Genomic DNA, 19,658 nt, shown 5'->3' on the forward strand with positions numbered 1-19,658 from the left:
ACAGAAGTCCACACCTAAAATGGAGTAAGGTAAATTGGCAATAGTAAAGATCCATGAAAGGTCTCTACATAATTGCAAGTCGAAAGAACATGAAATTTGACCATAAGTTGTAATAGATAAGTGTTTTACTGCTTGCAGTGTGATGGGTGATACTGGAGGCTTCTCCTTAAGGAGGTTAAATGGCTAAATACTGCAAACTGCTCCTGTATCAACCAAACAATGTGTTTGGGATAGGGAGTCTTTAATAAAGTAAGCATGATTGTTCTGTAAAGTCTATGGAGGGCGTCCTGTGCACAGCTCTCCAGCGATGATGGCGGCGTGGAGATGAGGAGGCAGTCTGGAGTCAGCGCATATGTGACTGCAGCTTTGACTTGCTCAGTTGTTTCACTTCTTATATGAGATGGATTTGAGGATAGCCATGTCAACAAGCAGTTGGGTTGTCTCTTTTAGTCTTTACCTTGTAACATAGTAGTTACTTAGGTTAGCTGTCCAGAAATAGCAGAGTTTTTTGAAAATATATACATAGGTGATAACAGACCAAAAAAAAATCTAAAGGTCAGAAAATTCAAAGAATATTGTTATGGAAACATGTATATAAAAGAAAAAATGAAAGAGAACATGCATGTTTTAGAAGTCATAAGTAAAAATAAAACATATTAAAAATAAATTAGAGATAGTCAAGGAAAGACTTCTTCTGTCAATGTCCACCAGACGCAAGAGCTCATCCACTTCTCGCTGTAGAAGCTGGCGACCCACTGGGCACTTCGGCATGCTAGCCCTCGACAAAGAAACGGCCTACTTTTTCCTGGTAGATCTACTTATATTGGATGAAAGTTTTCATTGTTTTATTTTAAAAAGGTTTTTGTTATTTGTTCTTTCTTTTGTGTTGATAAATTTATAATTAGAAGGGATCAAATTCTGTTTTCTAAATACTCATCACGGAACAAAGATCTCATATTCCAAAAATCACGTATTTGATTAAGTCATTTTTTCGTTTTTTGTTTTTTTAATAAGAAAATCAAATTTTATGAGGGATTGAAGACGGTAATTCTTCTTAGCTTAATACCTGCAACTTAGATAAAAACAAATAAAGTGAAAGAAACATTCATGGAAAAAAAGAATAGGAAAAAAAAAAACAGATTTGAATAAAATGGTATTTATTAAAGTCCTGATAGGAAAAAGTCTGTAATCTGTCGGCTGCCAAGAGTTGTCCATCTGACTTATAAGCAAAATATTTGTATTGTAACATTTTCGAAAGAGTAAAGCAGAGAGAGAGGGAGAGAGAGAGAGAGAGAGAGAGACGGGGATTCACTTACTGAAGGCAATTCACCATTCGTATAAATCCTTTTTAGAAAGTGTATTAATTCCTTTTTTTAAACATGATAAAAATGTTCAAATGATGCCATCCTCTAATTGGGATAACTTCGGCACAATATAAAGGTGTCTCTGCTTGTAGAGATTTCAAGTCGTTTTTCACCAAACATTTAGGAGATTTAAACATGAAGAAATTGTTGCGGCTCCATTCTCAATAAGACATTCTTCTCGGAGCCGACTTTTGGTGAGTCTCGCTCTTGGCAGATGTTTTTGTAGACTGAAAAACAAATGGATGTTTACAAAAAATGCGCCAAGTAATTATCTTGGCCCATACAAATTAACCAATCACAGGCTGCCTACAAGAAATGTGCGTAGGCGGCTTAAAACCTGAAAATGGCATTGTAACTGGAATTTCTCATAAAGCACCTGTTAAGCCACACAAGTTCTATAATTGAAACCCCCCTCCCAAAAAAAAGAACAAAAAACATAAAAATGTTTCGTGCTTATGTTTTTGTAAACCGCTCGTGAAAACTTTGTGTAAAATGCATTAAAAACTACGTAAGAAAAAAAAAAAAAATCCCCCCCAAAAGTACTATAATGTATTTTTTTTAATTTTGTTTTAGACAACTTTTTCTTCGAATTTTAAATTGTCCGCCAATGAAAAACAAAAACAAAAAAATAAAAATTCTATGTTCTGAAGAAAAGAAAAGAAAATGTCTTTCCGACATTACCTCCCCCCCCCCTTACACACTTGGAATGCTTTTCTTCTTTTTCATATAATTTTAAATGTTCCACAAAAGATTCGTACGCCATGTGAAAAGGCAGTTTGCTTCGTGAAGGCACATTCAACAGCCGTCGTTTATGTTACCGCGCGCTCGCGCGTAGCATAAACGAAAGCTGTAAAATGGCGGAAAATAGTCCCTGGGTTCAGGGGTTAATACCATGCAAACGGTAAATTTGCGACGGGTTTGATTATCAAATTCGTTGTCAGCGACCTCGATTACCGCTAAAAAATTAAATTAGTGATCAGACTGATCACTGATCAGTGTTGTAGCGTATATCGCTATATTTACCGTTTTTGTTTTGTTTTGTTTTTTGTTTTAATCCATCTTATTTACTTCCTCTGCCTTATCCCTATTTTACTTTAAAACATTCGATATATCAAAAAACAAAAAGGTCAGATAAATTACTCTTCTAGGTAAGTTATTTGTTTTGCTGGCTTTTCTTAAAATGGCCAAACAATTTGAAGTTGTTTTGATAAAAATAACAAAAAATCGTTCTTTGATGAATTAACTAAATGTCTATATTAAAAGTGATATATCTATGCGATTTTCTTCGCTTTACACTTTCTAATTGGCATTCTTTGATAAAAAAAAAAGGGGTGGGATCTCCGTCCAAAATTGATTTTAAACTAAAACTACCTATTAAGACAACCAAGTGTCATTTTACGACAATTTCTATCGAAATGAAAAAAAGAATTGCTTAGGAAAAAACATTTCATAGTATTAACTGTACACAATGAAATTAATGCTATTAAGAAAAATCTATTTTTTGCAAGAAAATAATAAAAATAATTATTTCTGCTCTGAACTCAGATAATTAAAAAAAAAAATTATTGCAAAACTGTTGATGATGATAACATCAATTATTAAACATTTAAGACGACTGATCAGTGATTGATGGGGTTTTCTAGAAATACTAAAGTCGATATTTGTAGAAAAAAATTCGAAAACTCACAAGAATTGCGAATTATAAATTAAATCATGCGAGGATTTTATCATTTTTAAAGAAATTTTTTTATTTATTATTCGAAATAAAGTGGTTGTGGTTGGTTGTGTTGTTGTAAATGCTAAACCAAGTTTAACATAATTATACGCATTTTTATTCTTAAATTTTGTTAGTCTGATATTAATCACACACACACTCGATACATCTTCTATCATTATATGTAATCAGTTTTTTAAAATAGTCAACCCTATAGGAGCCTATTCATGACCAGCCACACACACACACACACACACACATACACACACACACACACACACACATATCTATAATATAAAGCTGTGTGTGTGTGTGTGTGTGTGTGTGTGTGTGTGTGTGTGTGTGTGTGTGTGTGTGTGTGTGTGTGTGTGTGGCTGGTCATGAATAGGCTCCTATATGGTTGACTATTTTAAAAAACTGATTACATATAATGATAGAAGATGTATCGAGACACAGGAATGGGTATGTTTGATCTGGAAGAATGGTGGTTCATAAAAATTGTGGGGTCGGCGTTCGCGCCTGGTCCACAAAGTATGGAAATAAAAAAAAATTTTAATCAAAAAAAACGTTTACGAGTGTTTTTGATATAGATGTAGTAATGTAAGAATACTTTGATAAGTGTGTTTTTTTAACTTAAATAGAGATGGTATAATAAAATTGGGGAGTCTGCGTTCGCGCCTGGCCTCCATAGAATGGAAATAGGCACAAATTTTAATAAAGACTTTTCATATCTATCTGCGTAAGTATACTTTGATAATTATGTTTCAGTTTGAAAAAAATATGGTATAATAAGGTTGTGTTCGTTCGCACCTGGCCTCCATAGAATGGAAATAGGCACAAATTTTAATAAAGACTTTTCATATCTATCTGCGTAAGTATACTTTGATAATTATGTTTCAGTTTGAAAAAAATATGGTATAATAAGGTTGTGTTCGTTCGCACCTGACCTCCATAGAATGGAAATATGTCACAAAGTTTAACAAGGTTTTTTAATATAGATCGACAGAATATTGTGATAAGTGTTTCGTGAACAGGTATGGTATAATAAATTATGGGGTTTATCTATTTTATTTTTACTTTCATCATATTTTGCTTTGGTTTTGATACCCCAAATTCAACCCAAATTTACAACCCTTCCTTTTCATAACCTATCATACTTTCATAAATCAGAGTCCATTTTCTGTAGGCTGTTTTTGAACCCAGTCAACGGAACGACGGGTACTTTTGCTAATATATATATATATATATATATATATATATATATATATATATATATATATATATATATATATATATATATATATATATATATATATATATAGGTTAATAATAAAACTTAGTGCTCTAAACATAATACGATGAAAAATTGTATTTTGGTTTTTTATTATTATTAAATATTAGTAAACGATGAACCATTTCAAGTTAAAATCTATTCACGTCTGTGATCTTAAAAACGACACACTTGAAATGTTTACATATGCTAAAATAATCGCTAATTCCGATTATATGACTTCATTGTTTTTTCGAGCGATTATTTCAGCATATGTACACATTTCAGATTTGTCGTTTTTTAAGATCACAGATTTTAATTCGAAATTGTTCTCCATTTACTAATATTTAACAAAAGATAAAAATATATATATCGAGTATACACAATTTTTTTCATCGTGTTTTGTTCTGATTAATAAAGTGCGATTTTGCCTAAAATTGAATGGTATTAGCAATATTGCGACGAATGAAAGTGAAACAGTAACTTGAATTCTTGTCAAGTTTACATGTAGTAGTAGTAGTAGTAGTAGTAACACTCGATTGTTTCGCGTGTTTAGAATAAAAATGAAGACATTAGACAAACGTGCTTACCTAATATATCATTTTCTACAGATTTTGGAACCATTCCGAATGATTTTAGAACGATCGGATGAAGAAACCGCGGATAAAGCATTGCAAAACATCCAAAAATAATGGAAAACACTGCGACTACCTTAACTGTAGACATTTTCGCTCGATGATGAGACGAATATTGTCACGTGACATGAATAAAATCATCCAAAGGAGAAAAATGCCTTTTTTTTTTTTTTTTTTTTTTTTTTAAGTAAATCATTTATTTCAAATAATTAAACGGGCTGTGCCCTGTAACTTATGTTGATTCTTATCTCTATAAAAAAATTAAAAAGAAATAAAACAAGATTCGACTTTTTAGCCATTTATAATATAAACAGCGTGAAAAAAATTGATAAAAATTATGAACATTTTACAACTTATAGTTGAAGTTGCGCCGTTTGCGGTTCCACTTTGGCATTTTAAGGATGTTCAAATTCAACTTGTAGAATTGTCGGACGAACGAGCATCTTCTTATACAAGTATTGAAAAAGTAATGCGTATTTATTGCTTCTTTGCTCCATTTTTGGGGAGTGTGTTGGAATTGGTATTATCTGGTGTCGTTAAATGTTTTTTCCCCCTATTTTTATATACATTCGTGACACACCAAAGAAGCATTTTGAGTTTCCAAGTCAACTTCACTGTGAAAGGGCGTGTTATTTTCGTCTCTAATTGTAGGGATATTTCCCCACTTTTATTCCTACAGAAAAAATTCAAGGAAACTTGTAGCATCTGCTTTATATGGCCGGAACAAATCTTCGGCAGAGACATTCACCATGTCAGCACCCACAGATTTCAGAACACGTAAAGACACTATGGTATTATTACCATACATTAACATGGGTACTAATTAGAGGTCACCATTTCGGTAGGCTCCCACTTCGGGGCGCCTCCGATAACAGGGAGAACTGGAGCGCTGAAATAGAAAGAAATACTGGTAAAAGAAGACATTGTCTTCTTATAAAAATGAGGACATGTAACGCGACTTTGTTATAAATTCATGAGGTTTTATATATCCAATATATATGTGTGTTTTCCCGAAACTCTGGTTACAAAGAAAGACAGTGCATTTTGTAAAGTCTGTATTAATGTTCAATGCTCCTCTTGGCTACCTATGTTACCTTGTAATTTTCCCATCTGCACACATGTGATAAACGAATTATGTTATGCTTCACACGTAGCAATACAACAAATAGTCCAGAACATTCTAAGACATAATATATAAGCTTTTGCTCACGAAAATCAAATCAGTTCAGGATGCATCATTGCCGCCCAACTCCGTCTTGTGGGACGTAAAATCACCAACACAACTTCGCGCATCATGCACCTTAATTCTCAGCATGGAAAATTCCATACCGAACGAGAATTCTTTTCAACAAGTTATTTCGGACTGCTGTTTGCATATGTAATGAACGCACACACAAGATGCATACATGTTTTAATGACTATTTTCTTTTCTTTCTGTACATGAAAATTTGTACTCATAAATTTTTGCTTTTTCTACAGGACACTTATTAGCAAAGACTGTCTAATGAACACTTGTTCAAAACCCTTGATTTTCGAATGATTTGAATGACTTTTTCTTAAACAAGCTAATAAATGTTGTTATTTTATCGCAGAACAGTGATCTCGAGTTCTTTATCAAGTGTTGTGATTTTTCTGAAATTATACATGCTGAAGTTATACGAGAGAGACAGAGAGAGAGAGAGAGGAAATAAAAACTGGTGTAGATATTGTTCGCCATGTAATGTTCTTTTTATGCTGGAGAAAAAACAGCAAGCATTTCACCAACATCAACATTATCTACAACAGTTTTTCTCCCCCTCTCTCTCTCTCTGTATATATCCTTCCCAACTCTTTCTCTCTCACTCTCTCGCTTGCTTTTTACGTTTATTTTATGCCGAAGAAAAAACAACAAACATTTCACAGTGTAAGCACTACCTACAACAGTTTTTATTTCCCCTCTTTCTCTCTTTCTCTCTCTCTCTCTCTTGCTTGCTTTTTACATTTCTTATGCTGAAAAAAAAACATTTTATGGCATCAACACTATCTACAACAGTTTTTATTTCCTCTCTCCCTCTATATCTCTCTCTCTCTCTCTCTCTCCTCCTTCTGTATATATTCTTCCCAACTCTCATTCTCTCTCTCACTCTCTCGCTCACTCTGATTCGTATTTCTTTTGTGTGTTTCTGTGTCCATGTGTTCGTTTTACTATACGGCTCACTATGATAAATTGCCATCACAAAAGCAAAACAAAATCTACCTACTTTTCATTCGACCCTTATTCACAGATTGTCGTGAAACAACAACTATAGGAGATGAGGATAACGCCCACAAATAAATAAATACATAAACTATTTTCTTTATTAATTAACTTACGGATATTTTTCTATAATGAAAAAAAAAAAAACGGTTTGCCACGCTTATTCCTTAAAAACCTGAATTTTCTCTTTTTTTTGGTGGAGGGGGTTCTATTTATACAAACCGAGCCGCAGCAATCTTATCTATTTATTTTACAAGAAAATTACAATATGTTACAATTGGAAAAATAATTAATAAGAATGAAACTTTTAAAGGACTTAACTATTCTTAACTAACTTATTGCACTATGGTAGTGGTGCCCTCCTTTTTGTGGAGAGACAAAATTATACGTGCTTACTCCATACTGGTCGGCTGAAAAAAAAAGGAGTGAAACAGGCAGAAATGATAATCTTGTGCCCCTCATAATGATACCTTCAGGCAGTCGCTCAATTAGTTGGTGAGTAATATACTTCTTATTCAATAAAAACAATATATATTTTTTATTTTTTTAATCTGTAGCAGTCAAAAAAATTGCCACAATAACTGGCAGAGGTGAAATCTTGCAGCTCGAGATTTAAATCAACTGTCTCCCTGGCTTTTCCAATCATAAGCCAACTCTCAATCAAGTGACCGAGTACATAAAAAGCAAAACTGGCAACTCTTTCTTCTCTTTTTCTTCTTTTTTCTGGCATGGAGCTAATATCGCCTGGGGGCTTTGACCCCAGCCTAATGTGTGTACCACAAGCCAACATGGCTATCGTCAAAACTTGCTTCTACGTGTGCTTCATGCACATACTCTTTCCTACCACAGGACACCCTTTGCCCCATCTCTTTTATCGGATGCATGCTCCTACAACATTTTTCTCTCTCTTTCTTGTTGGATATTTAATCTACATCGTAGGAATCTTTAATCCTTTGTCCATGTGGTATACGCACAAACTTTCTTTACAAGCTACTCACGTCGATACATAGACTAGACACACACTGAATACTTTTTCCTTTCTTTCTTCATTAACCAGCTTAGCTTATCTATGTCGCAGAGCTGTCTAATTCTTTATTCTGACTACTGTGCTGTTTCTTATTTTATTTTTCTAAGACACACACACACACATTAAAATTAATAAATTCATTTACGCAGGAATTACAGCATTCACCCACACCAAACCTCTTAGGTCCAAAAGCAGGATGCTTGAGAAATGGCCGACATAGCTGAAAGCACTTCTTTTCTTTTTTTTTTTGTCAAAAAGTTAATTTTTGACTAATCAGGGCTTGATTTAAAAAACTTATTTTTGTAAGCGTCTGGGAGCCATTAAAGAAATATAAAAGGCATGAAGAACTTCTCTCGTCAAAGAAAGGGATAACTGACACCAACAGCAATGCCCGCCCAATGAAATTCAATAACTGAAATGACAGCTTTTCTTGCACGGCAAAGAACTCTCTCTTTCTCTCACTTCACTACAACACATAATCGGACTTTTTCTCTCACACTCTTAAGTCTTCACCATCTTCCTCCCTTCCTTCTTTCATATAGACTGCCACCTTGGCGCACACTATAAAGTAATTTCTTTCCTTTTAACACTGAATCCCTTTCCCTTTCTTTCTCCATTAACCGGTTTAGCTTATCTACATCGCAGAACTGTCTATTTCTTTATTCCGACTACTACCGGCTACAAACATGTGTAAACTAAACTATTTTCTCCTTCAACAAGCCGGCATAATATTAAATCTATCTTTACACACAAGAACACTTCCAGCTACAAACCTGTTTCTCTCTTGTACACGCTACTAACGAAGATGACAAATAAAGTTGCTTTTGAATATGGAATGAAACTTCATTTCATTTGTCTCTTATTCTATGAATCCTTCGGAATAGCGAATGAGAATGAATAAACTGTTGCCATTCTGCCAATAAAAATTGTTTGAAGGTATAAAAAGACTTTCTTTTTGAGCATACAAAAAACACAAACAAAAACCAAAACTTAAAGAAAAAAGATGATAAGAGTAAATAACTCTGCCATACTTAGTTATCTCCCTTGATCTTTATTCAATACTGGTGATATATATATTTCAAAATTAATCTAATTTATAAAATTCACTATGTCTGTATGTATGTCTGTATGTCTGTCTGTATTCATTTTTTCAAAGTACATCTTTTCTGAGATGCAAGGTTGCAGAGCAGTGTGACGTGGGTTAAATGATTGCATTTTCTGTGGACCATTCTTTTATTGAATTTTAGCCATTAAACATAGATGCTAAGGGGTCAAAATTTTAAATAATTGGAACTCTGGAGGTGAATTCGACTTAAAGTGCTCTTTTACACATGTGTAAATACGCATTTATACATTACAGTCAGTTTATTTTTAACTATTGCTAATCCATCTGACGATAGCTTAAATAGTAATGAATAAGGCTGGAGTGTGGTGGGACTACGGATGTTGATGTTAGTCCCGCAAACTCAAAAAAATAGATAAATAAATAAAAATAGTGTATAAAATGGAGTTGAACAATCAAGCACAGATGACCGAGGCAAAGACTAAATTAAATGCAAAATTTATTTTTTCAAAATCATAAATAAGTAAAAACAGAAGACCAGAAAGTTTCTTCTTAATTGAGACTGAGAGAATAAAATGAAATGAAGTAGAAAAAGTAAAAGTTCTAGGTTAGAAATAACCAGTCCTTTTCAGAAATACTTAAACAACATAAAAGTCAATTGCTTACTTTAGCAAAGAGTGGAAAATTAAATATGGGTGCTCACGAGTTTAACATCCTGTGGATGGAATCAATGTTTATGTTGCATGCTGGCTGGGGTCGACTGACTGGTTTTGGCGCAAAATGCCCTTTTTATAGATTTCAAACCGGCTCAATGAAAGCTGTCAGAAAAAATGCTTTTTAAATTTGCTTTCTTTGTAATCTGATTGGATGAAAAAACATCTTTGTGACATGAGGTGCTTTGGAAGACATCCGTGTGAAAAGGCAGAGTTTTAGTTTTTATGCCCACAGAATTTGCGTGGGTGTAGAAAGGCGATATGCGCGTAGCTGAAATGATCTTTACACAGCCGCATGTGCGCAACTGGGTTTAAAAGTTGGAGAGCACACACGCGCTGCGCGCCATTATTCTATTTGAGTAGATCCAGCCGTCATTTGCTGTGACGAAGATGGGGCTACGATAAGAGTGCCATATGATTTATTTCAATTCTAGCTGATGGCACCAAAATCATTTTTTTCTTTTACTTTTGCAATCATTATTATATATTGGGACAACGTAATATATAGGCTGATAATTGATAGAGAATTTACTCTATAATAATGAATATGAAATCTGCATATATTAAAAGATCTTTAGCATCTTTTACAACCAGGCAATGCCGGACGTCCATAGGCTATGGACTTCATAGCTAGTTAGCTAAACAGATAGATATTAATGTTGAATGTATACGATTCTAGATATTTTTAAATAATTATGATTGATTGATTAATTTGAATCACATGTAACAATAGGGCAGGTCGATTTTGGAACCCCGGTGAGGCAATGGTGATGATAGTTGGGGTTTGACATAGAAAAGACCTACACGAAATATTTTTCTCAAAATCATTGTCTTTGCTTAAGGAAATGACTTTAGAAGTTAAAAATTAAAGCGATTAAAAGTTTTTCGGTGAATTGTCAAGAACGTCCCGTCATCCAAACAATCCGTACTGTTAAGAAAATGGAATCATTATTTAGAATTTATTTTAAACTACATTTTTAAATAAAATGAGTGAGGATAATGAATTAATAAAATAAATATTAGGTGTAAAGGTAAAATTTATGGTTTTTAAATAATAACGACCAAATTTTGCTTTTTCATTTCAGGAACTTTTTGGGGGAGGAAACATTTTAGATTTCACCGTCGCAAAACACTCTCGTTATGGATATTGAAAATTAACGTTTGTTTATTATTTAATTTGAAAACATTACGATTTAGGCTTAATTATTTCGAAAGGAAAAACGAAAAAGACTTGTTTAAAATATATATTATAATATTTCAATTGTCTGCAGTGAATTTAAACATATTTGTTTTATCTTTTTTAATTTGCTTTTCTATTAGGTTGGTGCAAAAATAATGACATTTTTTGACGTTCAAATGAACGTCAAAAACACTATTTTTGCACCAACCTAATATTTCACATCAAATTCTATTTGAAATTTTTATGAAAATATGGTAATACTCCAGTTTTATATTAAAACAAACAAAAAAAATAGTCCATACAATTTTATTCTACACATTCTTTACAAAATATAACCACGTAAATTTTCAAGTTTTTCTACTTAATAAAAAATACTAAGCAGTGTTTTTCTTCTAAAATTATAGTTTTAAAATCAGATAACCCACAAGCAGTGGTTTTTCAAACTCTAAACACTCGTTTAAAATGGCACAGCTACAACAAGAATGAATCTCTTTATAGATAAATTCATGTTATCGAAAGAGGAGATAAAATCTGCTAAAAATGTCTAAACTAAACACTACTATGCCTCTGTTTTGGTTTGGTCCTCTCTCTTCAATACATCTAATTCAACTCTACAAAGTTTTTCATTATTTCTTATAACTAGCACTTATTTTTTTACGTATGAAATTAAAAGATAGCCTAAAACAGTTTCCTTCAGTTATAATCCATTTATTTTACTTTTCAGATTAGAATGTCAGTAAAAGCACGACATTCAGTTTTAACCCGTGGTTCACAAAATTTTCTGGTCCACCTTGTCATTTGGATGAAACAGCACCCCCAACTTCACAAGTCATCCAGTTTAGTTATTTCCTCGAAAACAGTTATCCCCACTTAAAAAATAGTGAGATTTCTAAGTTAATTGCCAAAGAAATAATTAGTATTCAGCAAGCAGTCAATCTACAATTGCCCTTGTTAAGGTAACATTATATAGGACAGAAGGTCAATATATTTTGCTATGAGAAAAAAAAAAAAAAAAAAAAGGCCAAACAGATTGACAGGCAATTTCTTGCAGCAATCAAAGTGAAAAGAATGAAGAAACAGTTACATAGACTGTTTGATATGTCTTCTTGTAGCTGTAAACTTTCTGTCTTGAGATGTGATGACTTTGCAGTAAAGTACAAGACAGAAAATTGTCAAACAAGACACATAATCTGCACTTGTCCTCCTAACAAGGAGGTAAAATTAATTCTATAGAATCACCTGCAATTATGTTTCTTTTTTGTGGAAAATAAAATAATATATTGGTATTTATTATGTAATCTGGCTCTATTATTAAACATGCAAATTTTGCAATTTTCAGGTTCCACTAGAAGAACTGCCATTTACAGCAATTTTTAAATTAATTGATGGAACAACAAAAAGCTTAACAACATTTACTGGTCCTTTGGGGAAACTTTGTATCAATAATTATCAAGATTTGCATCAAGTAGAATTCTAAAAAATTAGTGTCCCTCCCGATCATCATTATCTGACAGCAGAAGAAACAAATAATTTAAGTGTGAAGACCAGAGGCTTCTTTTTGAGTATGCTTTTGGCATTTCTTGAGGAGAAGTTATCTTAGAAAATTGGGCCCTTGAATCAAGGAAGATGGCTAACATAAGCCATAAGATTAATGTGTTTATGGACTAGAGTTGTCTATCTTCAAACTCTATGATAAATTAAACATCTTGATCAAATTTATCATCCAAGTGTATGCAGTTAGTTGATTTGAGATCAAAATCGATAATATTTTTTTTTATCCAACAACACTTTATTTTAATATAATTTAGAGAACAAAACAGTTAACTGAAATCCAAATTACTGTTTTAAACAGTTCAAAATATAGTGCTTTTGCACTACTTTCAGAAAATATAATATCGATGATAAACTCAGATTAATTGGATGTAAGAGAAGAGGGCATTCAAACGATTTTGTCCATTAGGTAAATAAATATTTATCCATTAAATGTTATTAGTTTTCTTAATTTACCCAAACAATAGTTAGTTTTATTCATATTACATCGCAAAAATATAAAAAAATAAGTGTTTTCAAATATTTTTTTTTGTGTTGTTTTTTCCAGAAATAGTCAAAACTCAAAAAAAAAAAAAAAATGAAAAAATTACTGCTATCAATTTTGCAGCCACACACTGGACAAATTTGATTGATTTTTCTAAAAAAAGTTGTATATGGGCAGGAAGCAAGACATAGACACATTATTACAAAGTCATCATGCCAGCAAATTAGACCTTCATTTTCCTCAAAAGGAAATTTTTAGGGAGTTGAGTTAGTGCTTTTCAGGCACTCCCTAATAAAATAAATAATTCGACACAAGCTACTGAATAAACGAACAAACAACTTCATAAAACTTAACAAGGAAAAGGTTTATTGAAGCGAGTCAGGGTAAGATGCCCAAAAGATATAACTCGGATAAAACTTTGCCCGATAGTTATTCCCAAGTGGGAATCGTCAATACTGGTGTAGGCAGAGAGAGAGAGTGAGAAACAGGTCTGCTCTCTTTGGCGTCTGGCTGGAAAAAAAGGAATTTTTCTCGTCCGGAACGGAAGCAGTTAGAGTTCCTTAGGGGGTAAGGAAGGTCCCTGCTCTATGCCTCAGATTGGTCAGTATGTGCCATATCGCACAGTCAGAGGAGGCACTGACGCACAAGAAAAGAGTTTTATTTGTTTCTGCTACATAACCCCCTGCTTAGGCTGAAAGCCGCCAGAGAAAAAGGTAGCAGAACAAATAGCAAAAAAAAAAAATTAAATAAAAATATCAATTTATTTAAGTTATTTTTTTGTTTTTACAAAAAAACAAATGTTCTTTTTTGTAGAAAGGAGAGAAAGAAAAGTTTCTTTTTTAACAGAAATCTACAGTTTTACATAGTTTTTTTGGCCAATGTACCCGTTGGCCACTACATGTAGTGGTCACATAACTGTTCTCGCGTGGAGCATTTACCTCAGGTGTATGATGATGCTGTGTGTATGTTGGAGGAATGTGTGGCTCATGTATTAATGTGTCCAGAAAGGCTCTTTTAAGTCAGTGGTTAAATGCAAATGTATCTAAAATATTCCCCCCCGGCCCAAGAAAGAAGAAGGGGAAAAAAAAAGCTTCTTATGACTATCTCTATATTTCCTCTAAGTATAAACGGGTCCTTTAGTCTTTTACTGCTACATTCTTTCTCCCCTTCCGCTTGGAAAAAGCATCGCCACCCCGACAAATATGATTCGATAAATGGAAACTTTCAACACGTTGGACCGTCTCTGATAAGTAGAAAAATGTTTAATACCTTTTTAAACGGCAAATTATAGTAACATATCCCATTTTTACTGTATTTTTGTTTTATTTTCTCACTGACAAGGAAACCAAACTAAACGCCGCTTCTGTAAGGTTTCTCATCTTTTGAATCGACATGTTTGGGGAAAATATCCCCACAAGTGATTATTTTCCCACCGGTATTTTTTTTATGCTAAATTCTTTTTATTAAAATTCTTTATTTTGACTCAGTCTCTGCCAAATATAATATTAATTCAAGTGGTTAAATGCAAATGTATCTAAAATATCCCTCCTGCCAAGAGAAAAAAATCGGTAACTATAACTGACGCTATTACATCGAATCCACAATATATATACACTCGTAAATCAGGGCGGGGAATTTATCTTCAACTATCTCTAATTTTGAATTACAACTATGGACTTTTACTAAGTAAATATTAATAAGTCCTTTGAATCTTTTTTTTTTTTTCTATATTATTATTTACTTTTTAATTTTTTTAATGGAGAGTAGACAATGTATTGTGGATGCGTTTTCGGCAGCTGTAGTTACTCTCGCTTCTCCTCATTTGTCCCTCAGTCCTCATTTTTCCAATGAGTGATTTTTCTGACAAAAGGAGAAGAAAAAGCTGTTTACTAGGTTGGCAGTACTTTGTGTGAACAGTTGCCAGAGATGCTGGAAACTCTGTTCCTTTGTCTATCCTTGTGGCCATGTCACTAATAACAGTGCTGGAGGTAAGCATTTCGACTGGGCTGACGTTATCCGCCTAATAGTCAGGGACCCGAACCTTGGTTTAACCCCTAAGGAGGTTGTCCTATCAACAGGTGCAAAGTACTGGGGCTGCTGTATTGCCATTTGGTGAATGAATTCTGGACCATGCAGTTGCTTCTGGTGGGGCCTCTCAATGCCATATTAGTGGGTAATTGTTACGGCTTTACCTTATCATGTGCTACAAAAAAAAAAAATTTATTCCTATTTCTCTTACCTTCCCTTGCTGCCCTGCTCTAAGCAAGTCTGTCGACCTACTCCACAAATCCAAAATCTCAATCATGAAAGGTTCTCAGAAAAAATACTTGATCAAACCCAGATCTCCAACTTCCAATGCAGACCCCCACTACTATGTATCCTTCTCCAACATCAGGGGTCTACGTTCCAACATTCCAGAGGTTCAAACTCTATTACAGGAGACCAAGCCAGACCTATTATTTCTAAGCAAAACTGGCATTAGACCGACTTCTTCCCTAGATGAGTTCGTAATTAAAGGTTAATCTAACTTAACCGCTAAATCTGACCCCAAAATCGCCATGGACATGGAGTATGTGCCTACATTAAAGATGACTTTCCATGTGGTAGGGACATCTCTAGAGAAGATCCTAATTTACTTTACATGTGCTTCCGGGTTGCTCTTGCTCACACTACTGCATTGATGTCAATATACTATATCAATAGCATAACTGAGACAATTGACCATGTCCTATCTGAGTACCCCTCAGCTAACATCCACGTCTGTGGGGACTTCAATGTTCACAATGTAGAATGGTTAACCCACTATAACAAGACCGATGATGAGGGGATATTCTGCCACGATTTCTCCATTGCTTATGACCTCATTTAGATTGTCCAAGAACCCACCCACGTTCCCGACACTGACGGTCAGTATGCAAGTCTCCTAGACCTCTTTCTCACAACTTGCCCTGAACTGTGTTCATCTTCCGTTCAGTTCTCACTGGGATCTTCCGACCACTCTGTTGTATCAGTCAAGATAAAAACAAAATGTAATAGGTCCTCAGACATACCTTTCCATTGTACAGTGTATCGATATTCTATGGCTGACTGGGATAACTTCCGTACATTTACATCACACCTACATCTACGTGCCATGTTTAAAAAGGATGTGTCCTCTATAGTATCAGACCTGATGGAATGATTAACTGTAGGCATAGACAGTTTCATACCCTCAAAAAAGTTTCAGCAAAAACCTAACAGCCAGCCGTGGTTCTCCCCAGAATGTGCTGCTGCAATTGTACACAGAAATCACTTTTTCCATTGCTTCCAATGTAATAGATGTACTGAGACTAAAGCCGCCTTCAGGACTGCCAGCAACCACTGTAAAAAAGTAATAAAGAACGCAAGAGAGTTGTATGCTCAGTCTGTCAAGTCCAAGGTAGCTGAACAGCGGCTTGGTTCCCATCAGTTCTGGCAAATAGCAAACAGAATCCTCAACAGAAGTGTGAGCTCTATCCCAACTATCATCAATGGACCTGAGTTAATATCGTCAGCATCAGACAAAGCCAAACTCTTTGCCAAGAACTTTACAACTAATTCTACCCTTTACGATCAAGACCGCCACCCCCCAGTATTCCCTTGTATATCAGAAAACATGCTAAGTGACATACAAATATCTGTATCTGATGTTGCCAAGCTAATCAAAGACCTTGATTCCAGGAAAGCAACTGGTCCTGATGGCATTCCAGTCATAGTACTCAAAAGGCTTCAACCGGAACTAGCACCCATCCTTACAAAGTTATTTAAGCGTTGTCTTAAGGAGAAATGCTATCCCAACACCTTGGAAAATCTCATCAGTATGCCCTGTATTTAAGAACTCAGGTGATCGCTCATCTCCCTCTCAATACAGACCAATAAGTCTCCTATGCATCATGAGTAAGCTGCTGGAATCTGTGCTAAATAGAGAAGTAGTCAACCATCTCAGCAAAAATAACCTTCTTAGTGACATGCAATATGGTTTCCATTTTGCTAGATCTACAGCAGACATGCTCACAGTTATATCTCATAGGACTGGCGAATCCCTCGATGGAGGCTTCCTCTCTAGGGCAATTGCTCTTGATATATCAAAGGTCTTTGATAATTTTTGGCATAAAGGTCTACTTCACAAGATCTCCAGTCATGGTATAGCTGGAAATGTCTTCTCAACTATTAAATCATTTCTCTCTGATAGGTTCTTAAGAGTAGTGGTTGATGGGCAGAAATCAGTGGCTTTCAGTATTAATGCTGGAGTCCCTCAGGGGTCCATCCTGGGTCCAACTCTCTTCCTGATCTACATCAATGATCTTCCAGACCACATCCTTAGATCATTCATAGACATTTATGCTGACGACACTACCATCTATGGAAGCACTTCGAAGACCGTAAACGATCAAGTTCTCTCCGATTCTCTCTCCTCTGATCTTGAGCACGTGGTACAATGGGGAAAGAAGTGGCTGATTATTTTTAATGCATCTAAAACCAAGCTTCTACCTTTATATCATCAACGCTCTGCTGCTCAGCTGCCATCAATCAAAATGAATGGCTCTCGTCTTGGGGAGGCTTCATGTTTTTACAAGCTTCTGGGCTTGACCTTTACTCCTGATCTGAAATGGAACACGTATATCAAATCAATTGCCAAAGTTACTGGAAAGATGGTGGGATCCTTCTACCGCTCCAGTAGATATCTCACTCCTGATGCAATTCTCTACCTATATAAAAGTCAGGTTCAGCCAACGATGGAGTACTGTTGCCACATCTGGACAGGAGCCGCTAGAAGCAGCTTATCCTGTCTTGACAGAGTTCAAAATAGACTTCGTAACTTAGCGGGGATGTCCTTTTCTCTTCTCTGCAACCCCTTTCCCACAGAAGAGACGTAGCGAGCCTGTCCCTGCTTTATCGTTATTTTCATGGCAGGTGCTCATCTGAACTTCGATCTCTGGTCCCCCCTCGCCAGACTTTCACGAAAAACACTTGTCTTGCTAGAACCACTATCAACAATTACCCACACTCTTTATCCATACCTACACCTAAACGTAGATTCTATGAACAGGGCTTCTTTCTTAGAACTGCTCGACTGTGGAACTCTATTCCGTTTGCCTGCTTTCCAGCTGACTACAATCTGATTGCCTTCAAGTCCAATGTGAACAAGTTCTTATTGAACCGTCCCCCTAAGTAATCCAATTTACAAAATTCCCCCTAATGTTTACTACACTAAAATCACAATGACTATTATATACCTCTTAACCCTTATCCTCACGTGGACTCTTGGCCTTGATAAGTGGTGACCCCCATGTAAAAAAAAAAACAAAAAAAATTGTCTCTTTTTTACCACTAATGTCAAGAATAAAAGTTTTATCAGTGCATGAAAGTACGCAATAAGGGCCAGTGTAGGGTGGAGTCAGGGGAGCTTTTACTGCGTCCTTTCTAAGGAACACATGAGTTGATGTTGATATGTCCTTCGGGACCAAAGATTTTATGGTCTGTTCCCTAGGGTGTATTGGTGGTAGCTTACTGAGATAGGCTCGTAGTCTGTTGACATACAGAGCTGAGTCAGTTGTTGTATCCTCTATTGGGGTCAGCATCTGACCTGGCAATGATAGAGGTGTTCCATAGACTAGTTCGACTGCAGAATATCTCAAGTCCTCTTTGATTGAGGCACGACAGCCAAGAAGTACGACCGGTAAGTACTCGCTCCATCGCTGTTGGTCAGAGTATGCATGTAATGCTGCTTTCAATTGATGATGGAAGCGTTCAATCATCCCGTTAGAAGCCGGGTGATAGCTTGTAGTGCGAACATGTTGAATCCCTAGAATCCTGGAGAGTTCCTGGAAGAGGTGGGATTCAAACTGTACGCCACAATCAGTGGTGATATTGGTGGGAACTCCGTAATGTGATATCCAGCCTGATATAAGGGCTCGCGCTACAGACTCAGCCGAAATGTCTGTGAGGGGAATGGCTTCAGGCCACCATATAAAATGGTCTATACAGGTCAGGAGATAAGTAAATCCTTGACTGACCGACCAAGGTCCAATCAGGTCGATGTGCACATGGCTAAACTGAGCATCTGGGGTGGTGAATGTTCCAAGGTGTACACGGATATGCTTGTCCACCTTTGACTTTTGGCAGGATACACAGGAATGTGTCCAGGCAGTGATATCATGCCTCATATTTGGCCAGAAAAATCTAGCTGTAATCAGCTTCACTGTGGCTCTGCATCCGGGGTGTGCCAAATTGTATAGGGTGTCAAAAACAACTCTACGATGAGTCATTGGAACGAATGGTCGAGGTGAATCCGCTCAAGTGTCACAAATGATTTGCGTGTCCGAGGTAGGTATGGGCAGGTATGCGAATTTGCAAGTTTCAAATTCAGGTGACGATGGATCCAAAGTGTCCAGACTTGGCT

The 19,658-nt window shown here is 35.4% G+C and overlaps 1 protein-coding gene across 2 annotated transcripts in view; it reads right to left on the reverse strand.

Moving 5' to 3' along the window:
• LOC145276884 (uncharacterized) overlaps window positions 1–5,518 on the reverse strand; it is a 61,579-nt gene extending 56,061 nt beyond the window's left edge. The window contains exon 1 of one of the 2 annotated variants that reach the window (XM_080128309.1): window positions 4,939–5,518. In XM_080128309.1, coding sequence (XP_079984435.1) covers window positions 4,939–5,074 — 136 coding nt within the window. In that variant the 5' untranslated portion in view covers window positions 5,075–5,518. The remainder of the gene's footprint in view (window positions 1–4,938) is intronic. The other variant, XM_080128308.1, reaches the window with a different exon arrangement.
• Window positions 5,519–19,658: the final 14,140 nt, after the last annotated feature.

Source organism: Euprymna scolopes, chromosome 5 (genome assembly GCF_053919585.1).
Source record: "Euprymna scolopes isolate OS-2025 chromosome 5, ASM5391958v1, whole genome shotgun sequence".
NCBI lineage: Eukaryota > Metazoa > Mollusca > Cephalopoda > Sepiida > Sepiolidae > Euprymna > Euprymna scolopes.